The 26,690-nt window shown below is 45.2% G+C and overlaps 1 protein-coding gene across 6 annotated transcripts in view; it reads right to left on the bottom strand.

Moving 5' to 3' along the window:
- The window catches only part of ints3 (integrator complex subunit 3), a 147,670-nt gene that overhangs the window by 21,144 nt on the left and 99,836 nt on the right, over positions 1-26,690 (bottom strand). For all 6 annotated transcript variants that reach the window (XM_069940619.1, XM_069940624.1, XM_069940620.1 and 3 more), the window contains 6 exons: positions 26,552-26,677; positions 19,110-19,239; positions 14,995-15,021; positions 10,104-10,158; positions 7,697-7,800; positions 4,010-4,054 (listed from right to left, as the gene is read on the bottom strand). In XM_069940619.1, coding sequence (XP_069796720.1) covers positions 4,010-4,054; positions 7,697-7,800; positions 10,104-10,158; positions 14,995-15,021; positions 19,110-19,239; positions 26,552-26,677 — 487 coding nt within the window. The remainder of the gene's footprint in view (positions 1-4,009; positions 4,055-7,696; positions 7,801-10,103; positions 10,159-14,994; positions 15,022-19,109; positions 19,240-26,551; positions 26,678-26,690) is intronic.

Raw genomic sequence — 26,690 nt, 5'->3', positions numbered from 1 at the left:
TCTTGACATAGGAGCAGAAATAGGCTTTTTCAGCCCATCGAGTCTGCCCCGGCCATTTCAGCATGAGCCGATCTGTTTTCCCACTCAGCCCCACTGCCCGGCTTTCTCCCCACAACCTTTGATGCCCTGGCTGATCAAGAACTGATCAATCTCTGCCTTAAATACATCCAATGACCCGGCCTCCACCACCGCCTGTGACAACAAATTCCACAGATTCACCGCCCTCTGGCTGAAGAAATTCCTCCCCATCTCTGTTCTGAGTAGAAACCCTTCCATCCTGAAGTTGTGCCCTCTTGCCCTGGACTCTCATCAACATTTGGTTTCAATGAGATTTCCACACCCCCCCCCCCCGCCCCCCCATTCTCCTAAATTCCAGTGAGTACAGGCCAGGAGCTGTCAAACACCCCTCATATGATAATCCTGGAGTGAACCTCTTTTGAACCCTCTCCAACATCAGCACATCCTTTCTTCAATGAGGAGCACAAAGCGCCTCACAGTACTCCAAGTGAGAACACACTTACAGAGCCTCAACACATCCCTGCTCTTACAAAAGGAACACAATTGAGGGCCCTGTCTGCCTGCATCACTGTGTGGGACGGTAGCTGCAAAGCATCGGACCCAGAAGCCAAAACAGAGGATCAACAAAAATGGCGAAGATCACTGGGGTCTCCCGTTCCTCTATTGACAGAATTTGCCGGGAGCATGCTTCAATAGGGCTCAAGAATTTTATTGATGACCCTTTTCACCCCGAGGCACTGTATCTTTGACCCACTACCATTAAGAAAGGAGCATCAAAATCAGGACTGGCAGGCTGAGGAACAGCTTCTTCCTGCCGGTGGTGAGATGAATGAACCATGACAATTATCCAAAAATATTTACATTAAATTATATCTTGATGTATATAATTGATTACTATGTGCTGCTAATGTACATGCACCATGGTCCGGAGAAATGCTGCCTCGTCGGGTTTCATACGTATAGTCAGAAGATAATAAACTCGAACTGCATGGCAATAGCTGGTGAATGGGATTGGCACGGATAGGTACTTGATCAGCACAGGGTCTGAAAGGTCCATTTCTATGCTGGATGGTGATTTTGGCCTAGCAGAAATGGCAGTGACGGAGGGGAGGATTCAGGTTCAATGCGGAGAAACTGCTCCGGCCGGAGAGCCCTGGGACTCGCCTATCATCCCGCATTGTTGTTTGAAGAGGACTCGCTAAATCGTTGAGGACCCCACACACAGCATCTTCCAGCTGTGCCCGTTGGGGAAGAGATACAGGAGCATCAGAGCCAGCACCACCAGGCTGGGGAACAGCTTCTTCCCTCGGGCAGTGAGGATGCTGAACGACTGAATGAAATGTTCATGCAAACCCTTCGAGACCCTACTACTCGTTAAACAATTTTAAGAAATATATATGTACAGTGAAACCCTGGTATCCAGCACCTATGGGGATTGGTAGATTCCAGATAAGTGTATTTTCTCACTTTTCCAATGCCTAACTAATACACCTGCATTAAGAATAAAGTTTAAAAGACAAAAATACTCTACTGTACTTACACTGAACAAACTTCACCTGCATAAATATATAAACCTCAAAAGCATTTTACTTTATTTTCAGTCACATTGTTTGAAAACATTTAACCGTTGCTGCATCTGCAGGTTCCTCCCCCTCCACGGAACCGAATGAAAGACAAACACTAACATTATAGATAATTATCTCCCCCTCCCCTCCCAAGTTTACAGATAAAGCCTCTTACTAAGCAGAGATAAGCAGTCACTTTAAGGGCGAGCAGCATCAACCAGCTCTTCATCCTGGGAGACACCATTGCTGTTTCACACAACTTTATTGCTGTTTCACACCAACCCTCTTTTCAATCTTCTTCAGCATGATGCTGAACCAAGCCATGAAAGACCCCAACAATGAAGACGCTGTTTACATCCGGTACCGCACGGATGGCAGTCTCTTCAATCTGAGGCGCCTGCAAGCTCACACCAAGACACAAGAGAAACTTGTCCGTGAACTACTCTTTGCAGACGATGCCGCTTTAGTTGCCCATTCAGAGCCAGCTCTTCAGCGCTTGACGTCCTGCTTTGCGGAAACTGCCAAAATGTTTGGCCTGGAAGTCAGCCTGAAGAAAACTGAGGTCCTCCATCAGCCAGCTCCCCACCATGATTACCAGCCCCCCCACATCTCCATCGGGCACACAAAACTCAAAACGGTCAACCAGTTTACCTATCTCGGCTGCACCATTTCATCAGATGCAAGGATCGACAATGAGATAGACAACAGACTCGCCAAGGCAAATAGCGCCTTTGGAAGAATACACAAAAGAGTCTGGAAAAACAACCAACTGAAAAACCTCACAAAGATAAGCGTATACAGAGCCGTTGTCATACCCACACTCCTGTTCGGCTCCGAATCATGGGTCCTCTACCGGCACCACCTACGGCTCCTAGAACGCTTCCACCAGCGTTGTCTCCGCTCCATCCTCAACATCCATTGGAGCGCTTACATCCCTAACGTCGAAGTACTCGAGATGGCAGAGGTCGACAGCATCGAGTCCACGCTGCTGAAGATCCAGCTGCGCTGGATGGGTCACGTCTCCAGAATGGAGGACCATCGCCTTCCCAAGATCGTGATATATACCGTGCATCTTGGCGCCTCACAGTTTGGCGGGCAGCAGCCTCCTTTGAAGAAGACCGCAGAGCCCACCTCACTGACAAAAGGCAAAGGAGGAAAAACCCAACACCCAACCCCAACCAACCAATTTTCCCTTGCAACCGCTGCAATCGTGTCTGCCTGTCCCGCATCGGACTGGTCAGCCACAAACGAGCCTGCAGCTGACGTGGACTTTTTTACCCCCTCCATAAATCTTCGTCCGCGAAGCCAAGCCAAAGACATTTTATATATAGCGCTTGTCGCTATGTGAGTTATGCGTGTGCGCGTGTTTGAATGTTTTTGCACAGAGGACTGGAGAACGCTGATTCGTCAGGTTGTACGATCTGATGATACATCAATGAAATGCACGAGAGGCAGAAAAATTCAGCAAAGTACACAAAGTGCTGAAACCTACAGGCAAAAGAACATTACTGCATAGATATATGCCCCTTCGGCCCTTCTAGTCTGTGCCGAGCCATCTTTTTTCCTGAACTTCTCAGGCCAGCAAGGACACGAGGAGCCATGTAGCCCTCTGCGACAGAAAAATCATGAGGAAATTATTTAAGTAATATTATTTAAATGGCAAGTGACTGCAGTACACTGACATGCAGGACAGGAGTGCTTGGGTTGCAGGGACAGCAGGCTATCAAGAAGTCAAATGGAGTGTTGGCCTTCATCAATAGATCGACTAAATTTAATAGCAGGGAGGTTATGCTGCAACTGTACAGGGTCGCATCTGGAGTACTGCATACAGTTCTGGTCTATCTACTTGAGGAAGGATGAACTGGCTTTAGAGGTGGTGCGGAGGAGGTTCACCAGGGCGATTCCAAGGATGAGGGGGTTGGTCTATGAAGGAAAGATTTGGACAATACATGCTGGAATTTATGAGAGGGAATTTTATAGAAACATAAAATGATGAAAGGCAGAGATAAGATAGAGGTAGTTGTTCCCATTGGTGGAAGAGACCAGAACGAGGGGACACAGCCTCAAGATCCAAGGTAGTAAATTTAGGATGGCGATGAGGAGGAACTGCTTTTCCCAGAGGGTGGGGAATCTATGGAATTTGCTGCCCATTGAAGCAGCGGAGGCGACCTCAGTAAATACATTTACGTCAAGATTGGATAGATTTTTTTTTACAGAGTAGGGGAATTACAGGATGTGGAGGCGGGTGGAGATGAGCCCATCATCAGATCAGCCATTGAATGGCGAAGCAGGCTCGACGGGCCGGATGGCCGACTCCTCCTCCTATTTCTTATGTGTTGAGATTCAGTGAGGGAGAGGCAGAGAAAAGAAAATCATTAGTGGTGCTATTAATGGTCAGGAATTCAGATTCAGTGGCCTGGACCTACCTGAAGGTTACGTACAATGGCTTTCCCACAGACTCCTCCAGAGATCTGAAAATGAAGACAATTAAAAAGTCATCAACCAAACAACAGCTTATAAATATAGAACCTTTACCAGCAGCAAAATATTCTCAAGAGCTTCACAGGAGGAGAAATAAGCAAAGTTTTATAATTAACCACATTACACTTGAGGAGGTGCTGCTAGTCTTACATCATTTAAAGCTGAATGAATCCCGACCCAGAGTTGCCTGGGATGCTACAGGAAGCTGGAGAAGAAATTACTGGGCCCTGGCAGGAAAACGTTGGTGTCATCAGTCATCGAGGGCTGGAGGGAGGCTCATGCCGAGGCTCTACGTGGGGAAAAGGCAGGTAGGTGGAGATGAGCCTCTCACCAGCTCCACCAGGAATGGTGGAGCAGTCTCAACTGCTCCTATTTCTTATGTTCTTTATTCAAGGATTTTTTAGGTTCTTTATTCAAAGATTTTTTAGGTTCTTTATTCAAGGAAAGCTGCAGCACCAGCTAGGGAACTACAGTGATGGGAACACTACAGGATTACTGCAGTTGGACGGCTAGGAGCAATTAGAACATAGAACATGACAGCACAGTACAGGCCCTTCGCCCCATGTTGTGCCGACCTATATACACCTACAAAAAATATCCTTCCTACCGCGTAACACTCTATTTTTCTTTTATCCGCGTGTCTAAGAGTCTCTTAAATGCCCTTATTGTTTCAGCCTCCACCAGCACCCCTGGCAATGCATTCCAAGCACCCACAACTCTGTGTGTAAAAATAAATGTACTCCTGATGTCTCCCCTAAACTTACCTCCTATCACTTTTTTTTTCAAGCTGTCCTCCAGTGTTTGCTACTCTTGATCTGGGAAAAAAAGGTGCTGGCTGTCCACCTTATCCATGCCTCCCATAATCTTGTAGACCTCTATTAAGTCACCTCTCATCCTCTTTCGCTCCAAAGAGAAAAGTCCCATCTCTGCCAACCTTGCCTCATAAGACTTGTTTCCCAATCCAGGCAACATCCTGATACATCTTCTCTGCACCTTCTCCATAGCTTCCACATCCTTCCTGTAATGAGGTGATTTGGGATAGATGCTGCGCTTTATGTGTCTATTGAATTTTATCGTGTTTGTTTTTTTGAAGAGGCAACCAGTAGGATCGATGAGGCCATGACAGCAGGCTTCAGCAAGGTCCCAGGTGGTAGGATGGTCTGGAAGGATAGATCACATGGGATCCAGAGTTGGCTTAGTTGTTGGGGTGAGTGTGGTTACGGAGGGTTGTTTCTCAGTTTAGAGGCCCATGACCAGTGGTCTACCACAGGGATCGATGGTAGGGGCACTGATTGGAGGCCTGTCACCAGGGGTCTACCGCAGGGATCAATGGTAGGGGCACTGAATGGAGGCCTATCACTAGTGACCTGATACAGGGATCGATGGTAGGGACACTGATTGGAGGCCTATCACTAGTGGCCTGACACAGGGATCAATGGTAGGAGCACTGATTGGAGGCCTGTCACCAGTGGTCTGCCGCAGGGATCAATGTAGGAGCACTGTTTGGAGGCCTGTCACCAGTGGTCTGCCGCAGGGATCGCTGGTAAGGGGAACTGATTGGAGGCCTGTCACCAGTGGTCTGCCACAGGGATCAATGGTAGGAGCACTGATTGGAGGCATGTCACAAGTGGCCTGACACAGATTGGAGACCTGTCACAGTAGCGTGCCACAGGTACCAATGGTAGGAGCACTGATTGGAGGCCTGTCACCAGTGGTCTGCCGCAGGGATCGCTGGTAAGGGGAACTGAATGGAGGCCTGTCACCAGTGGTCTGCCGCAGGGATCGCTGGTAAGGGGAACTGAGTGGAGTCCTGTCACCAGTGGCCTGTCACAGATTGGAGGCCTGTCACAGTAGCGTGCCACAGGGACCAATGGTGGTGCCACTGAATGGAGGCCTGTCACCAATGGTGCACTCCAGGGACTGATACTGGCGCTACAGATGTTTGTCATTCACGTTAACGATTTGGATGAGGACGTATGGAGCCAAATCTTCTTCAGAATGGTTTCAACTCAGCCCAAACCATGTTCCACTGCGGGGTAACTGGACAACAGCCTGATAATTAATGACATACTGAATGACTCGATGATCAACTGACAATCCTGTGGCACTGGAGAACAGCAGCTGAGGCAGATTCAGCAGCTAGATTTGCAGACCAATTAGGAAACAATTGAGTGGTTGCAATGGTGAATTTTATGCAGAAGGCCATGGGTGTGCATTTCATCAAAGACCAGTGGCTGAAGGTGTATCAGCTACAACGTGACCAAGTGATGCTGCACTGCCAGCTGTCGGTTACTGGCCAAAGCTCCTGCACGCAGATACATATTCCAGCCAATATCGTGGTGTTCCTATCAGAGTGCATCATCAGACAGGTGGGGGGGTGAGGGAACAGCAGGAGGGAGGGATTGCTGTGGGGAGGGAATGGGAGCTAGGGAGCGGCAGGAGGGAGGGGGCGGCCAGGCAGCGGCAGGAGGGAAGGGCAGCCAAGGTGCGGCAGGAGGGAGGGGGCGGCCAGGGAGCGGCAGGAGGGAGAGGCGGCCAGGGAGCAGCAGGAGGAAGGAGGGATGGCCGTGAGGGGACTGCTGTAGGGAGAGGCTTTTGACAGGTTCCAGATTCCCATATCACCCCACTGATACCCTGCTCTAATGCAGCCATTCCCAACCTTTTTTTTGGCTATGACATCCTTCGGACTCTGGTTAAAGTTTATGGCCCCCCTTCCCTGTGAAGCAGTTAATTTAGTTGGTTTCTTCTGTACTTCTACAGTAAAACTCTGGTATCCGGAATTCAAGCAACTGTCAAAATAAATAAATAAATAAAAGTTTAAGACTATAATTGTTCTCTGAAGTAACACGTAAACTCTTGGTGAAGATGGGAGTGAATATTCAGTCAGCAAAGGGCCCTGGTCGTGATTTACTCGTAGCAGCTGTTTGGATAAAGTTGTGTTTGAATAAAATGGCGTCGCCCAGGACAAAGGTCTGGTCGATGCTGCTCGCAGTTGGGGCAACACCCTTAAAGGGACTCTTATCCCTGCTCAGTATGAGTCTTTATCTTTATTTGAATATAATCAAGTATGTTAGTAACATTATCTGTAAACTTGGGAGAGGGGGTTTAATTATTCAGAATGTTATTGTTCGCCTTTCAGGCGGTTCTGTGGAGGGGGAGTGCAGTTAAATGTTTTGAAAGAAGGTGACTGAAAATAAAGTAAAATTCTTATATATTCATGCAGTGAAGTTTGTTCAGTGTAAGTACAGTATAGTATTTTTGTCTTTTAAAATATTTATTCTTAATGCAGGTACATTAGTTAGGTATTGTCAGAATGAGTTTCAAGCAACTGGCAAACTCACTTATCCGGCATCTATCAATCTCCATAGGTGCCAGATACCAGGGGTTTTATTGTACATAAAACATTACGATTTCAGTCCATCCTTCCCCTCCCCTCCACCCCCCACCTCTAAAAGTGCTGTAGTCCTCATTGAGAATGGCTGCTCCAGAGTTCTGGTCTAACCATGCACCCCTCATCTTGTCCACCACTTACACCAAGCCCTGCCTCAATTTCCATTCTAAATCCTGTTAGCCGACATTAAACGTGCAAACATGCACACAAAATTAAAACTTACACCCAAGTCAAAACTTACTCCTCCGTGATCTCCTCAGGCAGAACTTCTCCTCTGAAGTGCCCCTTGAACAATTCCACCAGGCAAGAAGCCAACGTCACCATGAGTTCTGAATCAAAGTCATCCTTCCAGAGAGACAGCAAGAGAATGACAAGTTTAGAAAACGGCTTCAAACGACTCGACAGAAATATCTGCAACGATTGGGAGCTACTGTGGATTCTTAATTTCTCATCAAGTACAACTTGACAAATCAGCGTTCTCTGGTCCTTGGTACAAAAACATTCAAATGCACGGAGAGAAATGATGCATATGGAGTTCGACTATACATATATAAAAATAGATAAATAGTTAAATAAATAGCAGTGTCTTGGAGTCGGTCCTCCTGAAGTCCATGATCATCTCCCCTTGCCCATGTTGACTCAGGTTGTTATTCTCACACCACATCACGAGACCCATCATTTCTCTGTAGTGCCGCTCATTGCTTTTTACTGATGAGGTCAACTATTGTTGTGTCATCTGCAAATTCACAACTCTTTTAGCTGTTCCCAGTGGGGAAGAGATCCAGGAGTATCAGAGCCAGCACCACCAGGCTGAGGAACAGCTTCTTCCCACAGGAAGTGAGAATTTTGAACGACCAAAGGAACTGCTCACACTGACCCTCAGATTCATGAAACAATATTTATTTATTTGTATAGATTAATTTTTGTTCTGCATATGTATTGTATGTCTGGTGGGGCAGCATGTCCGGCGTGGCGTTTGCCTGTTTTGCACTGAGGACCAGAGAACACGGTTTTGACAGGGTGTAGTTGAGCAATTGGATGATAAAAAAACTTAAACTTGAATTTAGGTTTGTGTCTTTAATCTCCAGTTTCCGGAGAGGGTCTGTGAGAGTGTAGATTGAGCTGCCAGATGGAGTGGTGAAGGCGGGGCTCAGATTTGACATGGGAGGGACTTGGAGAGCCATGGTGCAGGCCAGTGGGACAAGGCAGAGTAATCATTTGGCATGGACTAGATACTGGGATCTTGAACAATGTGATGCTGGAGGAACTCAGCAGGTCAGACAGGACCCGGAGCGAGAAATGGTCATGCATATGTATAATTGTGCAGGTGCTCCCCAACTTACGATTTTTCAAAGTTATGATGGTTCGAATCTGTACTTTCAATTTCGAATTCCGATCTGTCCCCGCGCTTGCGATATGGGGTGTGCTACTCTCTCGCGATGCTGAGTCAACCACGCTCGCAATATGGGGTGTGCTACTCTCTCGCGATGCTGAGTCAACCACGCTCACAGTGTCTGCAGTGCGTTCTACGAGCTGTTCTCGAGCATCATCAGAAGAGTGAAATTGACGACCCTGTCGCTTTAGCAGCCCCATTCTTCACACCCAGTGTACTTTCAGCTGTGTATGTTAATGGGTTTTTTTCAGCGTGGAATAAAGGTTTTTAAAATTTAATTGTTTAAAAAAAAAGGTAGGTGCGGTATTCTTTCTCAAATTAGGTTTTTTCCCGACTTTCGATGGGCTTGCCAGAACACAACCCCATCGTAAGTTGAGGAGCATCTTTTCTTGACTAGTTTTTTTTTGCTCCTCCGATAAGCAGAAATTCTGCCCGGCCCGCAGGAAAAAAGAATCTCAGGGTTGTATGTGATGTTATGTATGTACTCTGACAATAAATCTGAACTTTGAAATGGTCAGTAAGCGTTTCGGGTCAGGACCTTTCAATGAGATGTAGGAAGAGCAGGTGATGTCATGTATCCATTTTAAACAAGGAGTACAGCATTATCCTGAAGATCAGACAGAGTTCCCGATGGACTGCACGGTCTTCAGTCAAATCTGATAGATGGAACAGGAGTCTGAGCAGCTTCAGGTGAACCCATGGACACTCAGTACCTCTGAAGGGACTCTCATTTGCTTCTCTTCCTCTGACTATAAGGGGAGCCTGGCAACACCAACGATGATTCTTAGCCTTACGGCAGGCAGAAGGTAATTTTGTGAAATGTTAAAAGTTCTGTACTATTACATGACAATAAAAGAATTCTGAATCTGTTAACCTGGTCAAATTGCAGGGAACACACAAAGCCAGCTTTACTTTCTCACATGGAAAGAGGAAATGGGCACCTTGTGAGCTCCAGCTACTCTATCCCCACCACCCAGGCCATGCCTTCTTCACTCTCCTACAATCGGGAAGGGAGTACAGGAGCCTGAAGACGAACACCCAACAGCACAAAAACAGCACCATCAGATTTCTGAATGGACAATGAGCCACAGACACAATCTCAGTTTCTCTTTTTTTTGGCACTCATTTCTTTTTTAATGTAATTTACAGCCATATTTGCAGTTGCAACACTGCCGCAGAACAACGAATTTCGTGATATGTTCATGACTATAAAATTCTGATACCAGGATGACAAAAGAACACATCCACCACTTACCTCCAATATCATGTCCACGATCTCCTGCATTATTTCACACTGAATCTCCGTGTCACTGAAAGGGAGCGAAGGAAAGAAAACAGATCAGAGAAGAAAAGAGAAGGCCACGTCCCCCTCTTAAGCCTTCCACACCATTCAACGGTGACAGTGGTTGATCTGCCCCGGTTCTCAATTCATCTGTGCCTTTAACTCCTTGATCTTCCAAATGTTTATCAACCTCCTCCAAAATACCACCAATGATCCAAATCCCTGCAGGACAGAATTCCAGAAATTCACCACACTCTATTCCCCCCCCCCCACCGATGTCCAACACAAGCCAGTTCTCTCTGAGGGGTCAGCAGTGGAAAGGGTTACAAACTTCAAATTCCTGAGGGGGGGAGGTGGTCAACATCTCTGAGGATCTGTCCTGGAGCCTCCATGTCGATGCAATCACGAACAAGGCTCGCCAGCGGCTACACTTCATGAGGGGTTGGAGGAGATTTGTCACCAAAGACTCTTGCAAATATCAACAGGTGTACCATGGAAAACATTCTAACAGGTTCCTGCACTGTCTGGACAGGTCAGGAAAAAGACTACAGAGTTGTGAACTCGGCCAGGGCCAACGCGGGCATCAGTCTCCACTCCATCGAGGTCATCAACAAGAGGTAGTGTCTCAAGAAAGCAGCCTCTATCCTCAAGGACCCCCATCACCCAAGTCATGCCCTCTTCACACTGTTACCATCAGGAAGGAGGTACAGGAGCCTGAAAACGAACACCCAGCAGCACAAGGACAGCTGCTTCCCCTCCGCCATCAGATTCCTGAATGAACAACGAACCACAGACACTGCCTCATTTTATCTTCTTTTGCAGGAATTTATTTGTTAATTTGAAATGTAATTTATATCAATATTTGCACTGAGAAGCTGCCAAAAATAACAAATTTCATGACATGTTAATGACAATAAATTCTGATTCTACTGTACTCATACAAGACTGTCTCTAGTGGAAGCACCTCCTCTGTCCTGACCGCTCACAATCTGATACGTTTCAATAGAATCACCTCAGAATCTTCTGCACTCCGAGGAATATAGAACTAATTTTTGAGTTGTGCAAGTTTTATACACAAGTACAACGTACAGCTGCAGCCAAGCCAGCAAGTTACACCAACTACAATAGTATAAGCAAAGTACCCCAATATGCCAAGTCAGAAAAATAGACAATAAATTTAAAAGAATGGATAAATAAATACATCCCCATCACCCTGGACACAATGTCTTCTCACTACAACTTTCGGGCAGAAGCTTCAAGGTTCAAGAGCAGTTTCTTTCCAACAGCTATCAGGCTCTTGAACCCTGCCTTGTTACACTGATCAGGGACGTCTCCTCACTTGTCAGGAAGATTGAAGTGGGCAAGGCTATCGGCCACCATCTTGTCAACTTTCTACAGGGGCTCGAATGAGCGTGTCCTGGCCAGTTGCATCAGTGTGGTATGGTTGCTCTAGAGCAGTTGTTCTCAACCTTTTTCTTTCCACTTACATACCACTTTAAGTAATCCCTATGCCATAGGTGCTCTGTGATCAGTAAGGGATTGCTTAAGGTGGGAAGAAAAAGTTTGAAAATCACTGTTTTAATTGTACCTAATTGACTCGTTATGTGCACGGTTTCATAACTCCAGAGGAAATGGGCCAATGACAATTTTTCTCAAGCAAAATATTTCAGTAACAATTGGGTCTAAAGCAGTGATTCTCAACCTTCCCACTCACATCCCTCCTTAAGCAATCCCTTACCAATCACAGTGCACCAATAGCCTAGGGATTACTTAAGTGGTGTGTGAGTGGAAAGAAAAAGGTTGAGAACCACTGATCTAGAGCATGGGATGGGAGGTCAGTCCACAGGACACAAGATTAGCAGAGAGGTTCACTGGAGTCTCCCTCCACCCCCCACACCATCCACATGATCTACTGGGATCGTTGTCTGAAGAGGGTGCACAACATCGTTGAAGACCCCTTCCACCCCGCACACAGCATCTTCCAGCTGGTCCCATCAGGGAAGAGATACAGGAGGATCAGAGCCAGCACCACCAGGCTGAGGAACAGTTTTTTTTTCCCCACGGGCAGCGAGATTGCTGAACAAATGAATGAAGTGCTTGGGTTAACCCTCCGAGACTCTACTTTTATTTTTTTCTATATGTACTGCATATGTCTGCATGCGTGTTATGTCTGGTTGTGTGTTCACATGTTTTTTGGACCAGGCTGTACTTGTTCGTCAGGCTGTACTTGTACAATTGGATGATAATAAACCTGAACTTGACTTAAACTTGGCTGCTCTGACACCGCAAAAGGACTCTGCATTGTTGCTGTCAGGTTTTTTGCACAAGGTTAACTGTGTGACAGAGTATATAGATATGTTTCTGGGAGATAAACTGGGAAACGTTTGTTAGAGTAGGTCACATGCAAACACTTTAAAACAGATCTTATTTGAAATACTGGAGACATAATGGCTTCTCACACTTTTTTGCAAGAACTTTGAAGAGTGCCCAAGAGAGCAGACTGGAGCTGCTATTGTTTGCAGAAGAGCTTTGCTGTTGTAAGAGGGTCATGTGGTTTTGCAAGCAGAGAGAGTCAAACAGGCTTTCTCTCAGTCTCAGTGCATGGGAGAGAGAAAAGTGGAGATCACTCTGACTGTGTTTCAGCCAGCAAGAGCAGCTGGAATTGAAACAGGAAAAGCTGCCAAGAAGCCCCAGTGTGGAAGATGGCCGAGTCACAGCCCTTGTGGTTCATGCAAGAGAAGAGGACTGGCAGTCTAATGTTTCACTTGGAATAAGGGAAACAAAAAGGAACTCTGTAATGACCTGAAAGAAAGAGGTTATCATCTGGAGAACCCTGACGTGGCAAGTTTTGTCGGGAATGTGGATATCCTGCAACAACAAATCTCTCTCTGAAATCTAACAAGAACCTTCCTGAGCGGTAACCATTTACCTTTCGAGCACCAAAGCCTGGTGAACTTTATAAATGTTAAATTCTATGCACAGTATAAGAATTATCTGCAACCAGTGAACTTGGAGGAATGAGATTTGACTGTGAACCAAAGAACTTTTCAGACATTACACACACGTACGCTTAGAATTAGAAGAGGGTTAAGTTAAGTTAATAATAGTTAAGTTAAAGTTTGATTCTATTTTCATGTTTAAAAATAATTAAAAGCAACTTTTGTTTAAGTAACTATTTGTCTTGGTGAATATCTACTGCTGCTGGGTTTATGGGTCCTCTGGGCTCATAACAACTTAATATTTATTCTCTATTTTTTAATTCTTTTTTAAAAATATTCAATCAAGTATACCGTTGTAGTTGTTTTTTTTTTTAAAGCTGTTTTTCCTTTTTAAAATTACCCATTCAGCTGCATCAAGTAAGAATTTTGGTGCATGTGTACATTGTATAACCATAGAACCCTTAGGCCCTTCTAGTCTGTGCTGAACTATTATTCTACCTAGTCATACAGATCTGCACCCAGACCATGTACCTGTTCAAATTTTTCTTAAGTGTTAAAATTGAACCTGCATTCCCTTCAGCTGGCAGCTCGTTCCCCACTCCCACAACTCTCTGTGTGAACAAGTTCCTTCTCATGTTCTCTTTAAACTTTTCCTCTTTCATGACATGTTCAAGACAATAAATTCTGATTGTACTGGACTCGTGCAAGTCTGTCACGAGTGGAAGCATCTCATCCTCCGGTTTGGTCCTCACCTAATCTCAGTGGAAAAACCTTATTTGCATTTGGTCTACTTATAACTCTCATATTTTGTATCAAATCTCCCCTCAGGGAATAAAGTCCTAACCTGTTTAACTTTTCCCTGTAGCTCAGTTCTTCAAGCCCGGCAACATTCTAGTAAATTTCCTCTGCACTTTTTCAATCTTATTGATATCTTTCCTGCAGTTAGATGATCTAAACGACACACAAAGCTCCAAACTCAATCTCATCTTGAATCAGGAGGGAGTAATGGGCTGGAAACTAATGAAAGACTGGAGAGGGTGAGGGGAGATTTACCAGGATGTTGCCTGGACTGCAAAATATGACTTATAAGGCAAGGTGAGCAGAGCTGGGACTTTTCTCTTTGGCGCGAAGAAGGATGAGAGGTAACTTGATAGAGGACTACAAGATTATGAGAGGCATAGTTAAAATAGACACCCATCCAACACCTTTATCCCCAGGGCGAGAGTAGCAAACACCAGAGGACATTTGCTCAAAATGAAGGGAAGTAAATTTAGGAGAGACATTGGGGGCAAGATTTTTATCCCCCACACAGAGAGTTGTAGGTGCCTGGAATGCCTTGCCAGGGATGGTGGTGGAAGCTGGAACAATAGGGGTTTTTAAGAAACTCTTAGACATTTTAATAAAAGGAAAATAGATGGTTATGAGATATGGAGGGTTTAGTTTTTTTTTGCAGGTCAGCAGAACGTCATGGGCTGAAGGGCCTGTTCTGTGTTGTAATGTTTTGTGAAGGGAATCGGGAGACTTGTCCCTCAAGAAACACCCGTCAGAAGTGAGTAACAGGCTGAAATGTAACTGATGGGTTTGTATCCAGAGTAACATCGACCTGGTAGCAGTACAGACAGAAGACTAATCGAGGGGCTCAGTCAACCTGTTGAACTGCAGTGATCCCAGTCTCATCTCCATTGCCAAGGTCATCACAGAATACGAGGACAATAAGGTAAGCAGGAGTAAATAATTCAAAGCCCTCCCTCCCCAACTGAGAAACGTGGAGACCAGTGCACCCCAAGTACCGGCTCCCAATAGTGGCCTCCGTTCAACCCCAGCTCCACTTTGTCCCGAATGGTAACAGAACACAAATGATCTGAGGGAGAAAAATGTTAACAGCGTAGCACCGAAGAAAAAGTGATCATTGGTAATGTGCTTACGTGCGATAGTTGTCATTATCTTCTTCTCTGTCGGGTTCAGATAGGGAATTTGAGGCCGATGGGGTGGAAATAACAAAAGAAAAAAAAAAGATAATCAATCAAACATTTTCAGTCACAGTTATCTGCTCCCTGACTTTGAACATTGAAGCAAATGTTAAAACGCAATGCTGGAGAATCGGAGACATTGGATTTCAATTCTGCGCCATACTCCCGTGCTGACATGTCTGTCCATGGCCTCGTAGGAAACCTCACCTTCCATCTGGGCATCCTCCAACCAGATGTCATTAATGTCTACTTCTCTGGTTCTGCTAGACTGCTCCCCATTCTCCCCCATCCCTCTGTCTCCTTTCCTTCAGCTCTCCACCCCTTCTCTTTTGACCCGCCCATTATTTATTTCAATTTAGATAGACAGCACAGTAACAGGCATTTCAGTCCATGTGCCACCCTATTGGCCTACCACCCCCGGTACACTTTAAATGGTGGGAGGAAACTGGAGCACTTGTAGGAAACCCATGCAGACACAGGGAGAGTGTACAAACTCCTCACAGACACTGCCAGATTCAAACTCCTGGTCGTTGGTGCTCTAACAGCGATGCTAACCACGTCACCCCTTGAAATGTTATTTAGAGCAAGGTGATATTGCCACAAAACAACAAATTTTGTGACGTGTTCACGCCAATAAATTCTGATTTTAACAGAGCCATTCCCCTCCGTTTTCTGTTGTCCCCCCCCCCAACTTATCCACCTATTATCTCTTACCTTGGGACGCTGATCCTCTCCCTGCCATCCCCTACCCCCCCCCCCCCCCCCCCATTTATACAGGCACCTACCAACATTTTGCTTATATCTTGATAAAGGGCTCAGGCCCAAAACGTTGGTTGTGCATCTTTGTTTGCTTTCTAAAGTTTGTTGTTTGACTTGCTGAGTTTCCCCAGCCTTGTGCTTTTATTTTAATCAATGCATCGGCAGAATTTCATGTTTTACCCCTCTCTACTTTAACCCTTTTGGACTTTGGCTATTTTCAACTTTTCATAACATATATTCTGGATTGGGTTTATGGGTAAACTACAGTATGAACACCAGTACAAACCAGCTGGTGGTTGGGTATAAAACCAGTCCTGGAAAACAGGGACGTGGACCATACGTGCTTGCTGGTTGTCCCACAAAACTGGGACACAGAGTATATGCACTTTTTTGCTCATCCCGCATAACCGGGACACAGAGTCGTGAGGGGTAATACTGGGGCCCCAAGTTCCACCAATAATCTGGCGAACTTGGAGCTTTACGAAAAAGCTTTACCAAATCCGAACCAGTCCCCATACCCGCAGAGCAGCGCGGCACTTGCTCAAGGCAGAAGGCTGCAGGTTCAAGTTCCCCCTCCTGCCACCTGAGCTCAGAAGCTGGGTTACCGCCCCAAGAGATTGGGGGATGGGTAAGACCAGTCAAGGAGCAGGACGGAATACTAGGATTGGCTCCTCCAATTTTTGGGAGGCCTTGGTTTGGCAGTGTATGAGGCTATGGAGAGACATGTTGAAGACCTTGATGAATGGCTCAGGCTGTAAACATTGGTTATGAATCTTTATCTTTGCTGCATAAAACACAGTTTGTATTTTACAGTGTGTTTTTACTTCAATCACAGTGTCTGCAGACTTTCGGATTTTACTACTGTTCAATAAAGTGTCTGTTTTTGTCACAATGGATGTCACATGGAAGATTACAGTGAGGAGTCCAAGCCACACATCCAGAGAGAAAATGAATAACATAAACATAACATAACAATTACAGCACGGAAACAGGCCATTAGGCCCTTCTAGTCCGCACCGAACCAAACACCCCTTTCTAGTCCCACCTCCCTGCACAATGCCCATAACCCTCCATCTTCTTCTCATCCATATACCTGTCCAACCTTTTCTTAAATAATACAATTGACTCCGCCGCCACTATTTCTCCCGGAAGCTCATTCCACACGGCTACCACTCTCTGAGTAAAGAAGTTCCCCCTCATGTTACCTCTAAACCTCTGCCCCTTAATTCTTAATTCATGTCCTCTTGTTTTAATCTTTCCTCCTCTTAACGGAAATAGTCTATCCACATCCATTCTGTCTATCCCTTTCATAATCTTAAATACTTCTATCAAATCCCCTCTCAACCTTCTACGCTCCAAAGAATAAAGACCTAATCTGTCCAATCTCTCCCTATACTCTAGATGCTTAAACCCAGGTAACATTCTGGTAAACCTTCTCTGCACTCTCTCCACTCTGTTTATATCCTTCCTATAATTAGGCGACCAGAACTGCACACAGAACTCCAAATTAGGCCGCACCAACGTCTTATACAATCTCAACATCACCTCCCAACTCCTATATTCCATGCAATGATTGATAAAGGCCAGCATACTAAAAGCCTTCTTCACCACCCTATTCACGTGAGTTTCTCCCTTCAGGGAACGATGTACCGTTACTCCTAAATCTTTCTGCTCTTCTGTATTCCTCAATGCTCTCCCATTTACCACGCATGTCCTATTCTGATTCTTCTTACCAAAATGAAGCACCTCACACTTATCAGCATTAAATTCCATCTGCCATTTTTCAGCCCACTTTTCTAAGCAGCCCAAATCCCTCTGCAATCCTTGAAAACCTTCTTCATTATCCACTATTCCACCTATCTTAGTATCGTCTGCATATTTACTAATCCAATTCACCACCCCATCATCTAGATCATTAATGTATATAACGAACAACAATGGGCCCAATACAGATCCTTGAGGCACACCACTGGTCACCGGCCTCCAACCTGACAGACAATGATCCACTACCACTCTCTGGCCTCTCCCTTTCAGCCAATGTTCAATCCATTTGACTATCTCAAAATTTATACCTAAAGACTGCACCTTCCTAACTAACCTTCCATGTGGTACCTTATCGAAGGCCTTACTGAAGTCCATATAGACAACATCCACTGCGCTACCCTCATCCACATTCCTAGTCACCTCTTCAAAAAAATTCAATCAGATTGGTCAAACATGACTTTCCTCCCACAAATCCATGTTGAGTGCTCCTGATCAGACCCTGTCTATCCAGATGTATATAAGTACTATCTCTAAGAATTTTCTCCATTAATTTACCTACCACAGACGTCAAACTTACAGGCCGATAGTTGCCAGGCTTCCTCCTTGAACCCTTTTTAAATAACGGAACCACATGCGCAATGCGCCAATCCTCCGGCACTATCCCCATATCTAATGACATTTGGAAAATTACCGCCAGAGCCTCTGCTATTTCCTCCTTCACTTCTCTCAATGTCCTGGGGAAGATCCCGCCTGGTCCCGGAGACTTATCCACCTTTATATTCTTCAAAAGCCTTAAAACTACACCTTTTGTAATCTCTATATTCCCCATATTTACCCAATTTGCTTTTTTTTATCTCACATCTCCCAATATCTTTCTCCTTAGTGAATACCGAAGAAAAGAAACTGTTCAATATCTCCCCCATTTCTCTAGGCTCCACATACAGTTTTCCGCTCTGATTCTCTAAGGGACCAATTTTGTCTCTAGCTTTCCTCTTACCATTAACATATTTGTAGAACTCTTTTGGATTAGTTTTCACCCTGCTTGCCATAGTTTCCTCATACCTTCTTTTAGCTTTCCTAATTCCTCTCTTAAGATTCCTCTTACATTCAATGTATCTTTCAAACATCTCCTTAACTCCATGCTTCTTATATCTAATGTACGCCTCCAATATTCCTTGAAAACCACGGCTCTCTCAAACCTTTTGCCCCTCCTTTTAACCTAACAGGAACATAAAGCTATATATAATTTAAAAAAAGCTTAAGTATATGACAGAAGAGGCAACTTGAGGTCATGAGGCAAGAGGGTGTTGAATCAGGTTGGAGCATCCACTCAGAATCTAAAACTATTCTGGGGGCATAAGGCAGGAGAAACAGCATGCAGTGTACCGGGTCAGCACTATGCTATTATAGTACCAGCAACCTGGATTCAAAACCACCACAATCCCAAAGACGAACCTTAATTGGTCGAGTGGGCGGCATGGGCCGGAAGGACCTGTTATCACGCTGCATGGCTAAATTAAAAATGAAACGCATTTCTAATTCCATACCGTCCTTTCTGAATAAGTAACACTTTTTCCCTCAGGGCTTCATCCAATTGGTCCAGGAATGGTGTGATGTTGACGGGCTCCTCCACGATGGCCTCTTTGATTGGATGAAATCGGAATTCACGCTTCTTCCCTTAAAAAGAAGGGTTTTTTTTAATAAAAAGTGTAAAGGGATTAATCCTCGAACGCTCTGTGCTCACCTGTTCACGTCTACGTCGCCAGATCTAGCTCCAGTGTCATCAAGTTTGCAGATGACACGACAGCCATCAACCTCATCAGCAAGAACGATGGGTCACACGACAGAGATGAGGCAGAGAATCTTGCAAAACGGGGCGAGAGTAACAAGCTGAGTCTCAACTTGGACAAGACGGAGGAGATGATCGTGGACCAGGAATGACCACCCGCCACTTCACCTCAACAACTCTGTTGTGGAGAGAATGGAGAGGACCAAGCTCCTTATAGTTCACTTGTCAGGAAGGTAACAGCGACTGCACTTCCTAAGAAGACTGAAGTGGGTAAGGCTAACAGCCACTATCATGTCAACCTTCTATAGTTCTATCAAGAGCGTCCTGGCCGGATGCATCTCAGTGCGGTATGATTGGTGCAGAGAAATGGATCGGAGGTCAATTCACAGGACCATAAGAGTGGCAGAGAGGATCACTGGAGTCTCCCTCCACCACCCCCCCCCCCCATCCATGTGATCTACTGGGATCATCTTTCAGCTGCTCCTGTCGGGGAAGAGATCCAGGAGGATCAGAGCCAGCACCACCAGGCTGGAAACAGCTGCTTCCCACGGGCAGTGAGAACGCTGAACGACCAAAGGAACTGCTCACACTCACCCTCCGAGACCCTCATATTCATGAAACAATATTTATTTTTATAGATAAAATGTTTGACCTGCATATGTATTATTTGTCTTTACCTGTTGTCTGGTAGTATTTGTACAATCAGATGACAATAAAATTGACTATTTGAAGACTACATCAATAATGCAAGGGTTAAACTGCCAGATTTATAATCCTGAAGACTGCACTAACAATCATGTTCTGGTTCAACCCCAGAGAAACAGATTTCGGATTCAGATTTCAGATTTGTCATCAAGAGTACATACATGACCTTACATACAACCCTAAGATTCTTTTTCCTGTGGGCGTGGCAGAATTACCACTTATTGGAATTGCAAAAAAACTGTACACAGCATATACAAATAAAGAACTGTAAACAGATAACGAATGTACACAAATTGACTGCAATACAGAGAATAAAAAGAAAATCAATAAAGTGCAAAATTAAGAGTCTGTAAATGAGTCCTTGATTGAGTTTGTCGTTGAGGAGTCTGATGGTGGAGGGGGAGCAGCTGTTCCTGAACCTGCTGGTGCGAGTCTTGGGGCACCGATACCTCTTTCCCGATGGCAGCAGCGAGAACAGAGCGTGTGCTGGGTGGTGTTGGTCCTTGATGATCGCTGCTGCTCTCTGACAGCAGTGTTCCCTGTAGATGTTCTTGATAGTGGGGAGGGTTTTGCCTGTGATGTCCTGGGCTCTGTCCACTACCTTTTGGAGGGCTTTACACTTTGGAGTCCCCATACCAGACTGGTCAGCACACTTTTCCACCATCTGTAGAAATTTGCCAGGGTATCTGGTGTCATACCAAACCTCCGCAATCTCCTGAGGAAGTAGAGGCGCTGACATGCTTTCTTCATGATGCCATCGGTGTGTTAGGTCCAGGAAAGATCCTCCAAGATAGTGACTCCAAAGAACTTAAATTTGCCCACCCTCTCCACCTCTTAACCCCAATGATCACTGGATCGCACACCTCTGGCCTTCCTTTCCTGAAGTCAACAATCAGCTCCTTAGCTTTGGTGTCAAGGTTGCAGATGGTGCACCATTCAGCCAAGTTTTTAATCTCCCTTCTGTATGCTGATTCATCCCCTTCCATGTAGCGTCAGCAGATTTGTAGATGGTTTTATTGTGGTACCAAGCCACACAGTTGTAGGTATAAAGTGAGTAGAACTGGGGCCCACGAAGTCTGTGCTACCCATCAATGGGATTCCTGACGAAGGGCTCAGCCCGAAAACATTGACTGCAATTTACCTCCAGTGGATGCTACGTGACCAGCTGAGTTTCTCCAGGACTTTTGCGTATTGCACTTGACCCCAACATCTGCAGATTGTCTCGTTTAACTTCGGCTATCGTCCATTCACGTGCACGTCCTACAATCCCACTTTTTAAAAATTCCTTCCCTCATTCTTTCACTCCTGTACTTTTGCATTATACTGATATTTTTCTACTCTGTATTGCAGTCAGTTTGCTTACATTTCTTTGTTTACATAAGTATGTTGTGTACAGTTTTTTATTGCCCTAATGGTTAATCCTGCTTTGCTTGCAGGATAAGGAATCTCAGGGTTGTATGTACAGCCATTCCCTGACATGCAGCCGGGTTCCGTTCTGACCAACCGGTCGCATCTCAGAAGTACGTTAGCATGGCATGTAGAAGTCGTAAATCAAGACATTTTCAATTCCAAATTGAGTGTCTTCCTTGGCTTCTTGCCAGATCTATGTCTTCTTTGGCGAGCTTACCGAATGGCAACTGAGAGACCGTCGCTATCGTACGGACGCAGCTGTTTTTTTGGGTCATATGGATGGATGGTCATAAGTCGGGGAGAGGCTGTGCTGTGACAATAAATCTGAAATCTGAATCATTCCCCTCAACTCTCCCCAGATTCTCCCCCTCAGGGCAATTGACAAGTTAATCGTCCCATTGACCCACCCGGTGTTGGGACTTGGGAGGAGGCCAGAGTGCCCACAGAGGGGACGTGCAATTTCCCTACAGGCAGGAGCTGAGGTCAAGACTAAACCTGGACTTCTGTGCTGAGAGGCAGTGGCTGCACCACTGCCCTGTCAACGTGCAGAGACCTGGACGGCATCTCTGGACAGCAAGGAGTTTCATATAGAGATGCCGGAGGAACTCAGCAGGTGTCACAGCGCCCACAGGAGGTAAAGATATATTACCAACATTTCGGGCCTGAGCTCTTCCTCACAGTGACCACTTGCAATCAATGGGCTGATTTTATTCCATAACCCTTGCAGCCATGCATTAGCCAACCAGGTTCCTTAAATCAAACCCCCTTCCTCTTGTGATGTCCGTAGAACCCAAAACCTACTTCCTTGACTAAGCATTCTGCAACCAGACAGCATTAAGTTAGATTTCTCCAATTTCCGTTAATCCCTACCTTCGGTTACCTTTCTCTAGCCCCCCATCTCCTTCCTTACTCTCTCCTATCGGCCATCACTTCTCCGGTTTCCTTTAAACCCCACCCCACCTGGTCTCTTTTTTCTATAGCTCTCCTCCCTTTTCCCTCTGTCTCCTTTCACAGAGCCAAAATCAATTCTCTTATCGTATCCAATTAACATCTTTTGGCTGCTGGTCCTCCCCCCGCCCATCTTCAGTCTTTATTCAGGAGCCTTCCTGAAATGTCGGATACACATAGAACAGGTACATTCCAAGTCATTCGGCCCTCGGTGTCATGCCAACCCATTTATTCCTTAAAAAAAAAGTACTAAACCCTCCCTACCCCATAACCCTCTATTTTTCTTCCATCCATGTGTCTGTCTAAGAGTCTCTAAAATGCCCCTAATGTTCCCGTCTCCTCCACCACCCCTGGCAATGCATTCCATGCACTCCCTATGCAAAATAAAATTACCCCTGACTTACCCCTAAACTTCCTTCCCTTCACTTTGTACATGTCCTCTGGTGTTTGCTATTCCTGCCCGGGGAAACAGGTGCTGGCCGTCCACCCTATCTATGCTTCTCATAATCTTGTTGACCTCTATTAAGTCAACTCTCATCCTTCTACACTCCAAAGAGAATAGTCCCAGCTCTATAAACCTTGTCTCATAAGACTTGTTTTCCAATTCAGATAACATCTTGGTCAATCTCCTCTGCACCCTCTCCATAGCTTCCACATCCTTCCTATAATGGGGTGACCAGAACTGAACCCAATGGTCTTAGCAGAGATTTGTAGAGTTGCAACATGACCTCTCTTCTCCTGAACTCAATCCCCTTGTTAATGAAGCCCAGCATCCCATCGGCCTTCTTAACTATCCAATCAACCTACAGTACACCTTGACCTCCTGTGGACGCTGCAAGACAGCCGAGTTACTCCAGCATTTCTGTGATTTTACTACAATATCAGTGTCTGCAGACTTTTGTGTTTTACTCCAGCCAAGGAGTTTAAAACCGGTGACAGTGATTTGACAACATTGAAAGGTGATAAATCCCTGATCCAGTTTTATTCTCCATCACAGATTTCAGGGTGTTTTTGGGGGGGGGGGGGAGAATCTCACAGTCTGGGCAGACTTCCTTCCCCATGCTCATACAATTTGGTGGCAAGTTCAGGATGTAGGCCATCTCCAGCTCAGTCTGTCTCACTGCATTCAGCATGACCCCATGGTACAAGGTATAGGCGAGTGAAACACGAAAGCCTGTAGACGCTGAGATTGTAGTTAAAAAGTTGGAGGAGCTCAGCTGGTCTTGCAGCATCTATACGAGGTAAAGATATATTACCAAAGTTTCGGGCCTGAGCCTTTCAAGGTACAAGCAAAAAGCAGGCAGGCATCTTAATTAAAGACTAGAGATTAAAGAGGAAGAATGGCTGGGGGAGGAGTCGAGACCAAGAGCCAAAAGGTGTTAATTGGACATGATAAGGGGAGAGGTGAGAATTGATTTTGGCTCTGAAAGGAGATAGAGGGAAAAGAGAAGAGAGAGAGAGAGGACTACAGGAAAGGAGATGGGGAAGAAAAACAGGGCGGGGGGGGGGTTTAAACGGAAACCAAAGAAGTCGATGTTAATGGTTGGAGGCTGCCCAGATGTAATGAGCTGTTCTTCCAATTTGCAGGAGGTCTCAGTCTGGCAGTGCACGAGACCATGGATGGACGTCAGCAAGGGAACGGAGCGGGGAATTGAAATGGGTGGCCTCTGCCGCTACTGCAGCAGACTGAGCCAAGGTGCTCAATAAAGTGCTCTCCTGATCTGCGTCCAGTGTCTCCGATGTACAGGAGACCTCAGCGGGAGCACCAGATGCAGTAGGTGACTCCTGTAGATTCACAAGTGAAATGTTGCTTCACTTGGAAGGACTTTTTGGGGCGAAGAGGAGGCGTAGGCGCGAGTGGAGTATCTCCTGCGCTCACAGGGGTAGGCAAAGGACCACATTTGGGGTTCTGTATGCAGTGTGTGTTGCCTACCTTTCAGAAGGACATCAATGAGTTAGAAGAGGTGTAGAGGAGAGTCACTTCGAGTTATAGGATCAGGTTAAATACAGTAGAAGTTTATGCATGGAAACACGCGCCATCTTTCCCTTCCATAAAAATTTCCTCACAACATTTAAATCCTTTAAAAAAATTTATTCGGTATTTTACAAGGTATATTCTGAAAAAAATATTGTAATCTAGAAAATATATTCATTTTTACACAGTTCACTCTTCCTCCCAATGTTAACGGTAAATCCTTCCATTTATTCAAATCCTCTTTTATTGCAGTTAATAATGGTAAATAATTCAAATCTACTAATTGATTATTATTTTACTCACTTTAATACCTAAATACTTAATACACTTTGACCATTTAAATCCTACTACCCACTTACACTCTGAATAATCTGCATCCGGCAGCAACATCAGTTCATTCTTATTCCAATCCACTTTATAACCAGATACCTCCCCATTCTGTAACAATCTTTCCTGCAATATTTTCAGAGATTATTTTGGGTCAGTCAAATATACCAATACATCATCTGCAAATAAACTAATTTTATATTCCTTTGAATCTGACACAATCCCCTTTATTCTACCTTCTTGCCTTATTGGTTGCGCTAAAGGTTCAATCGCCCATGCAAATAATGCTGGAGAGGGCATCCCTGTCTAGTAGGTCGTTCTAATTCAAAAGAATCTGATAAAACTCCAATGGTTATTACTCACGCCTTAGGTTGTTTATATATAGCTTTAATCCAATTAATAAACATCCCTCCAAACTGGAATTTTTCCAATACCTTAAATAAAAATCCCTATTCTACTTTCTATCAAAAGTCTTTTCTGCATCCAATGAAAAGACCAGTGGTAAATGATTTTCCTCCCTAGAAACATTAATTAAACTAACCAGTTTAACCACATTATCCAGTGAATATTGACATGAATCAAATTCAGTAAATAGTGTGCTAATCTATTTGCCAAAACTTCAGTTATAGTCTACATTCAATAATTAAATTGGCCTATAAGATCCAGGATTTAACAGATCTTTGTCTTTTTTAAGAATCACTGTAAAATTGCTTGAGAAAATGACTTCTGTTTAACTCTTCTTTATTCCTCCCTAAATTTGAATTTTAAAAGTACCGCCAGGAATCTGGAAAATCTGGACCGACCCAATCCCTGAGCAGTCTGGATTTTCGGACTTCTACTGTAGTCTTAAATCCTTCGAGGTGAGGAGGCTGAATGGTAGCCTTATGGAGGTTAAAATAATCACGAGGGCCATGGACAAAGTGAATGCTCATAGTTCTTTTCCCAGGAGAGATGGTTCTAGAACTGGAAGGGACAGGTTTAAGGTGAGAGGGGAGAGATACAAGAAGCTACTGAGGGGGCAAGCCTTTCACTCAGTGTGACGGGCACGTGGAACGAGATTCCAGAGAAAACTAGAAACGGGCATAACTTTGATGGTCAAAAGACATTGGGATGGGAAGGGGTGAGAACATGGAAAAAATGTGGGCAGATGGGGGCGGCACAGAATGGCGACTGGGTCAGGATGGACATTGGGCTGAATGACTTGTTTGCCACTGTGTGGCTCTATGACATAGGAAGTGAACAAGCATTCCGATGACCCACCACTGCATGTCATGCAGAGAGGATCTTGCCTGAACTTTAACACCATGAGGAATAAGAATACAAGAGCAGGGATGTGATACTGAGGCTTTATAAGGTACTGGTGAGACCGACCTTGGACCATTGTGGGCAGTTTTGGGCTCCTGATACAAGAAAGGGTCATTGGAATTTAGAAGAATGAGCGGGGATCACATTGAAACATTTCAAATGTTGAAAGGCATGGACAGAGTAGATGTAGAAATGTTGTTTCCCATGGCGGGAGAGGCTAGGACAGGAGGACACAACTTCAGGATTGAAGGGCATCCGATTAGTACAAAAATGCGGAGGGATTTCTTCAGCCGGAGGGTGGTGAATCTGTGGAATTTGTTGCCACAGTTGGTTCTGGAGGCCGGGTCATTGGGTGTATTTAAGGCAGAGATTGAGAGGTTCTTGACTATGGGGAGAAGGCCGGGCAGTGGGGGATGGGAGGGGAAAATGAATCAGCTCATGATTGAATGGTGGGGCAGACTCGGGGCTGAATGGTCCATTTCTGTTCCAATGTCTTATGGTAGAGGCGACGGACCACATGTCCTACTCACCTTTACTGTTCAGCTCCTCCTCATCATCGCTGAAGGCAGCATCTGCATTGTCATAGCAATTTTCCTCCCGGTCCTTGTCAGCCACGTGATTATCCATGTCCATGGTAACAGATTCTTCTATTTTAACTGACAAATGAGA

The sequence above is a fragment of the Narcine bancroftii genome, chromosome 5 (assembly GCF_036971445.1).
Source record: "Narcine bancroftii isolate sNarBan1 chromosome 5, sNarBan1.hap1, whole genome shotgun sequence".
Taxonomy (NCBI): domain Eukaryota; kingdom Metazoa; phylum Chordata; class Chondrichthyes; order Torpediniformes; family Narcinidae; genus Narcine; species Narcine bancroftii.
Note: the sequence above shows the minus strand (reverse complement) of the source record. Positions and strands in the feature narration are given on the sequence as shown.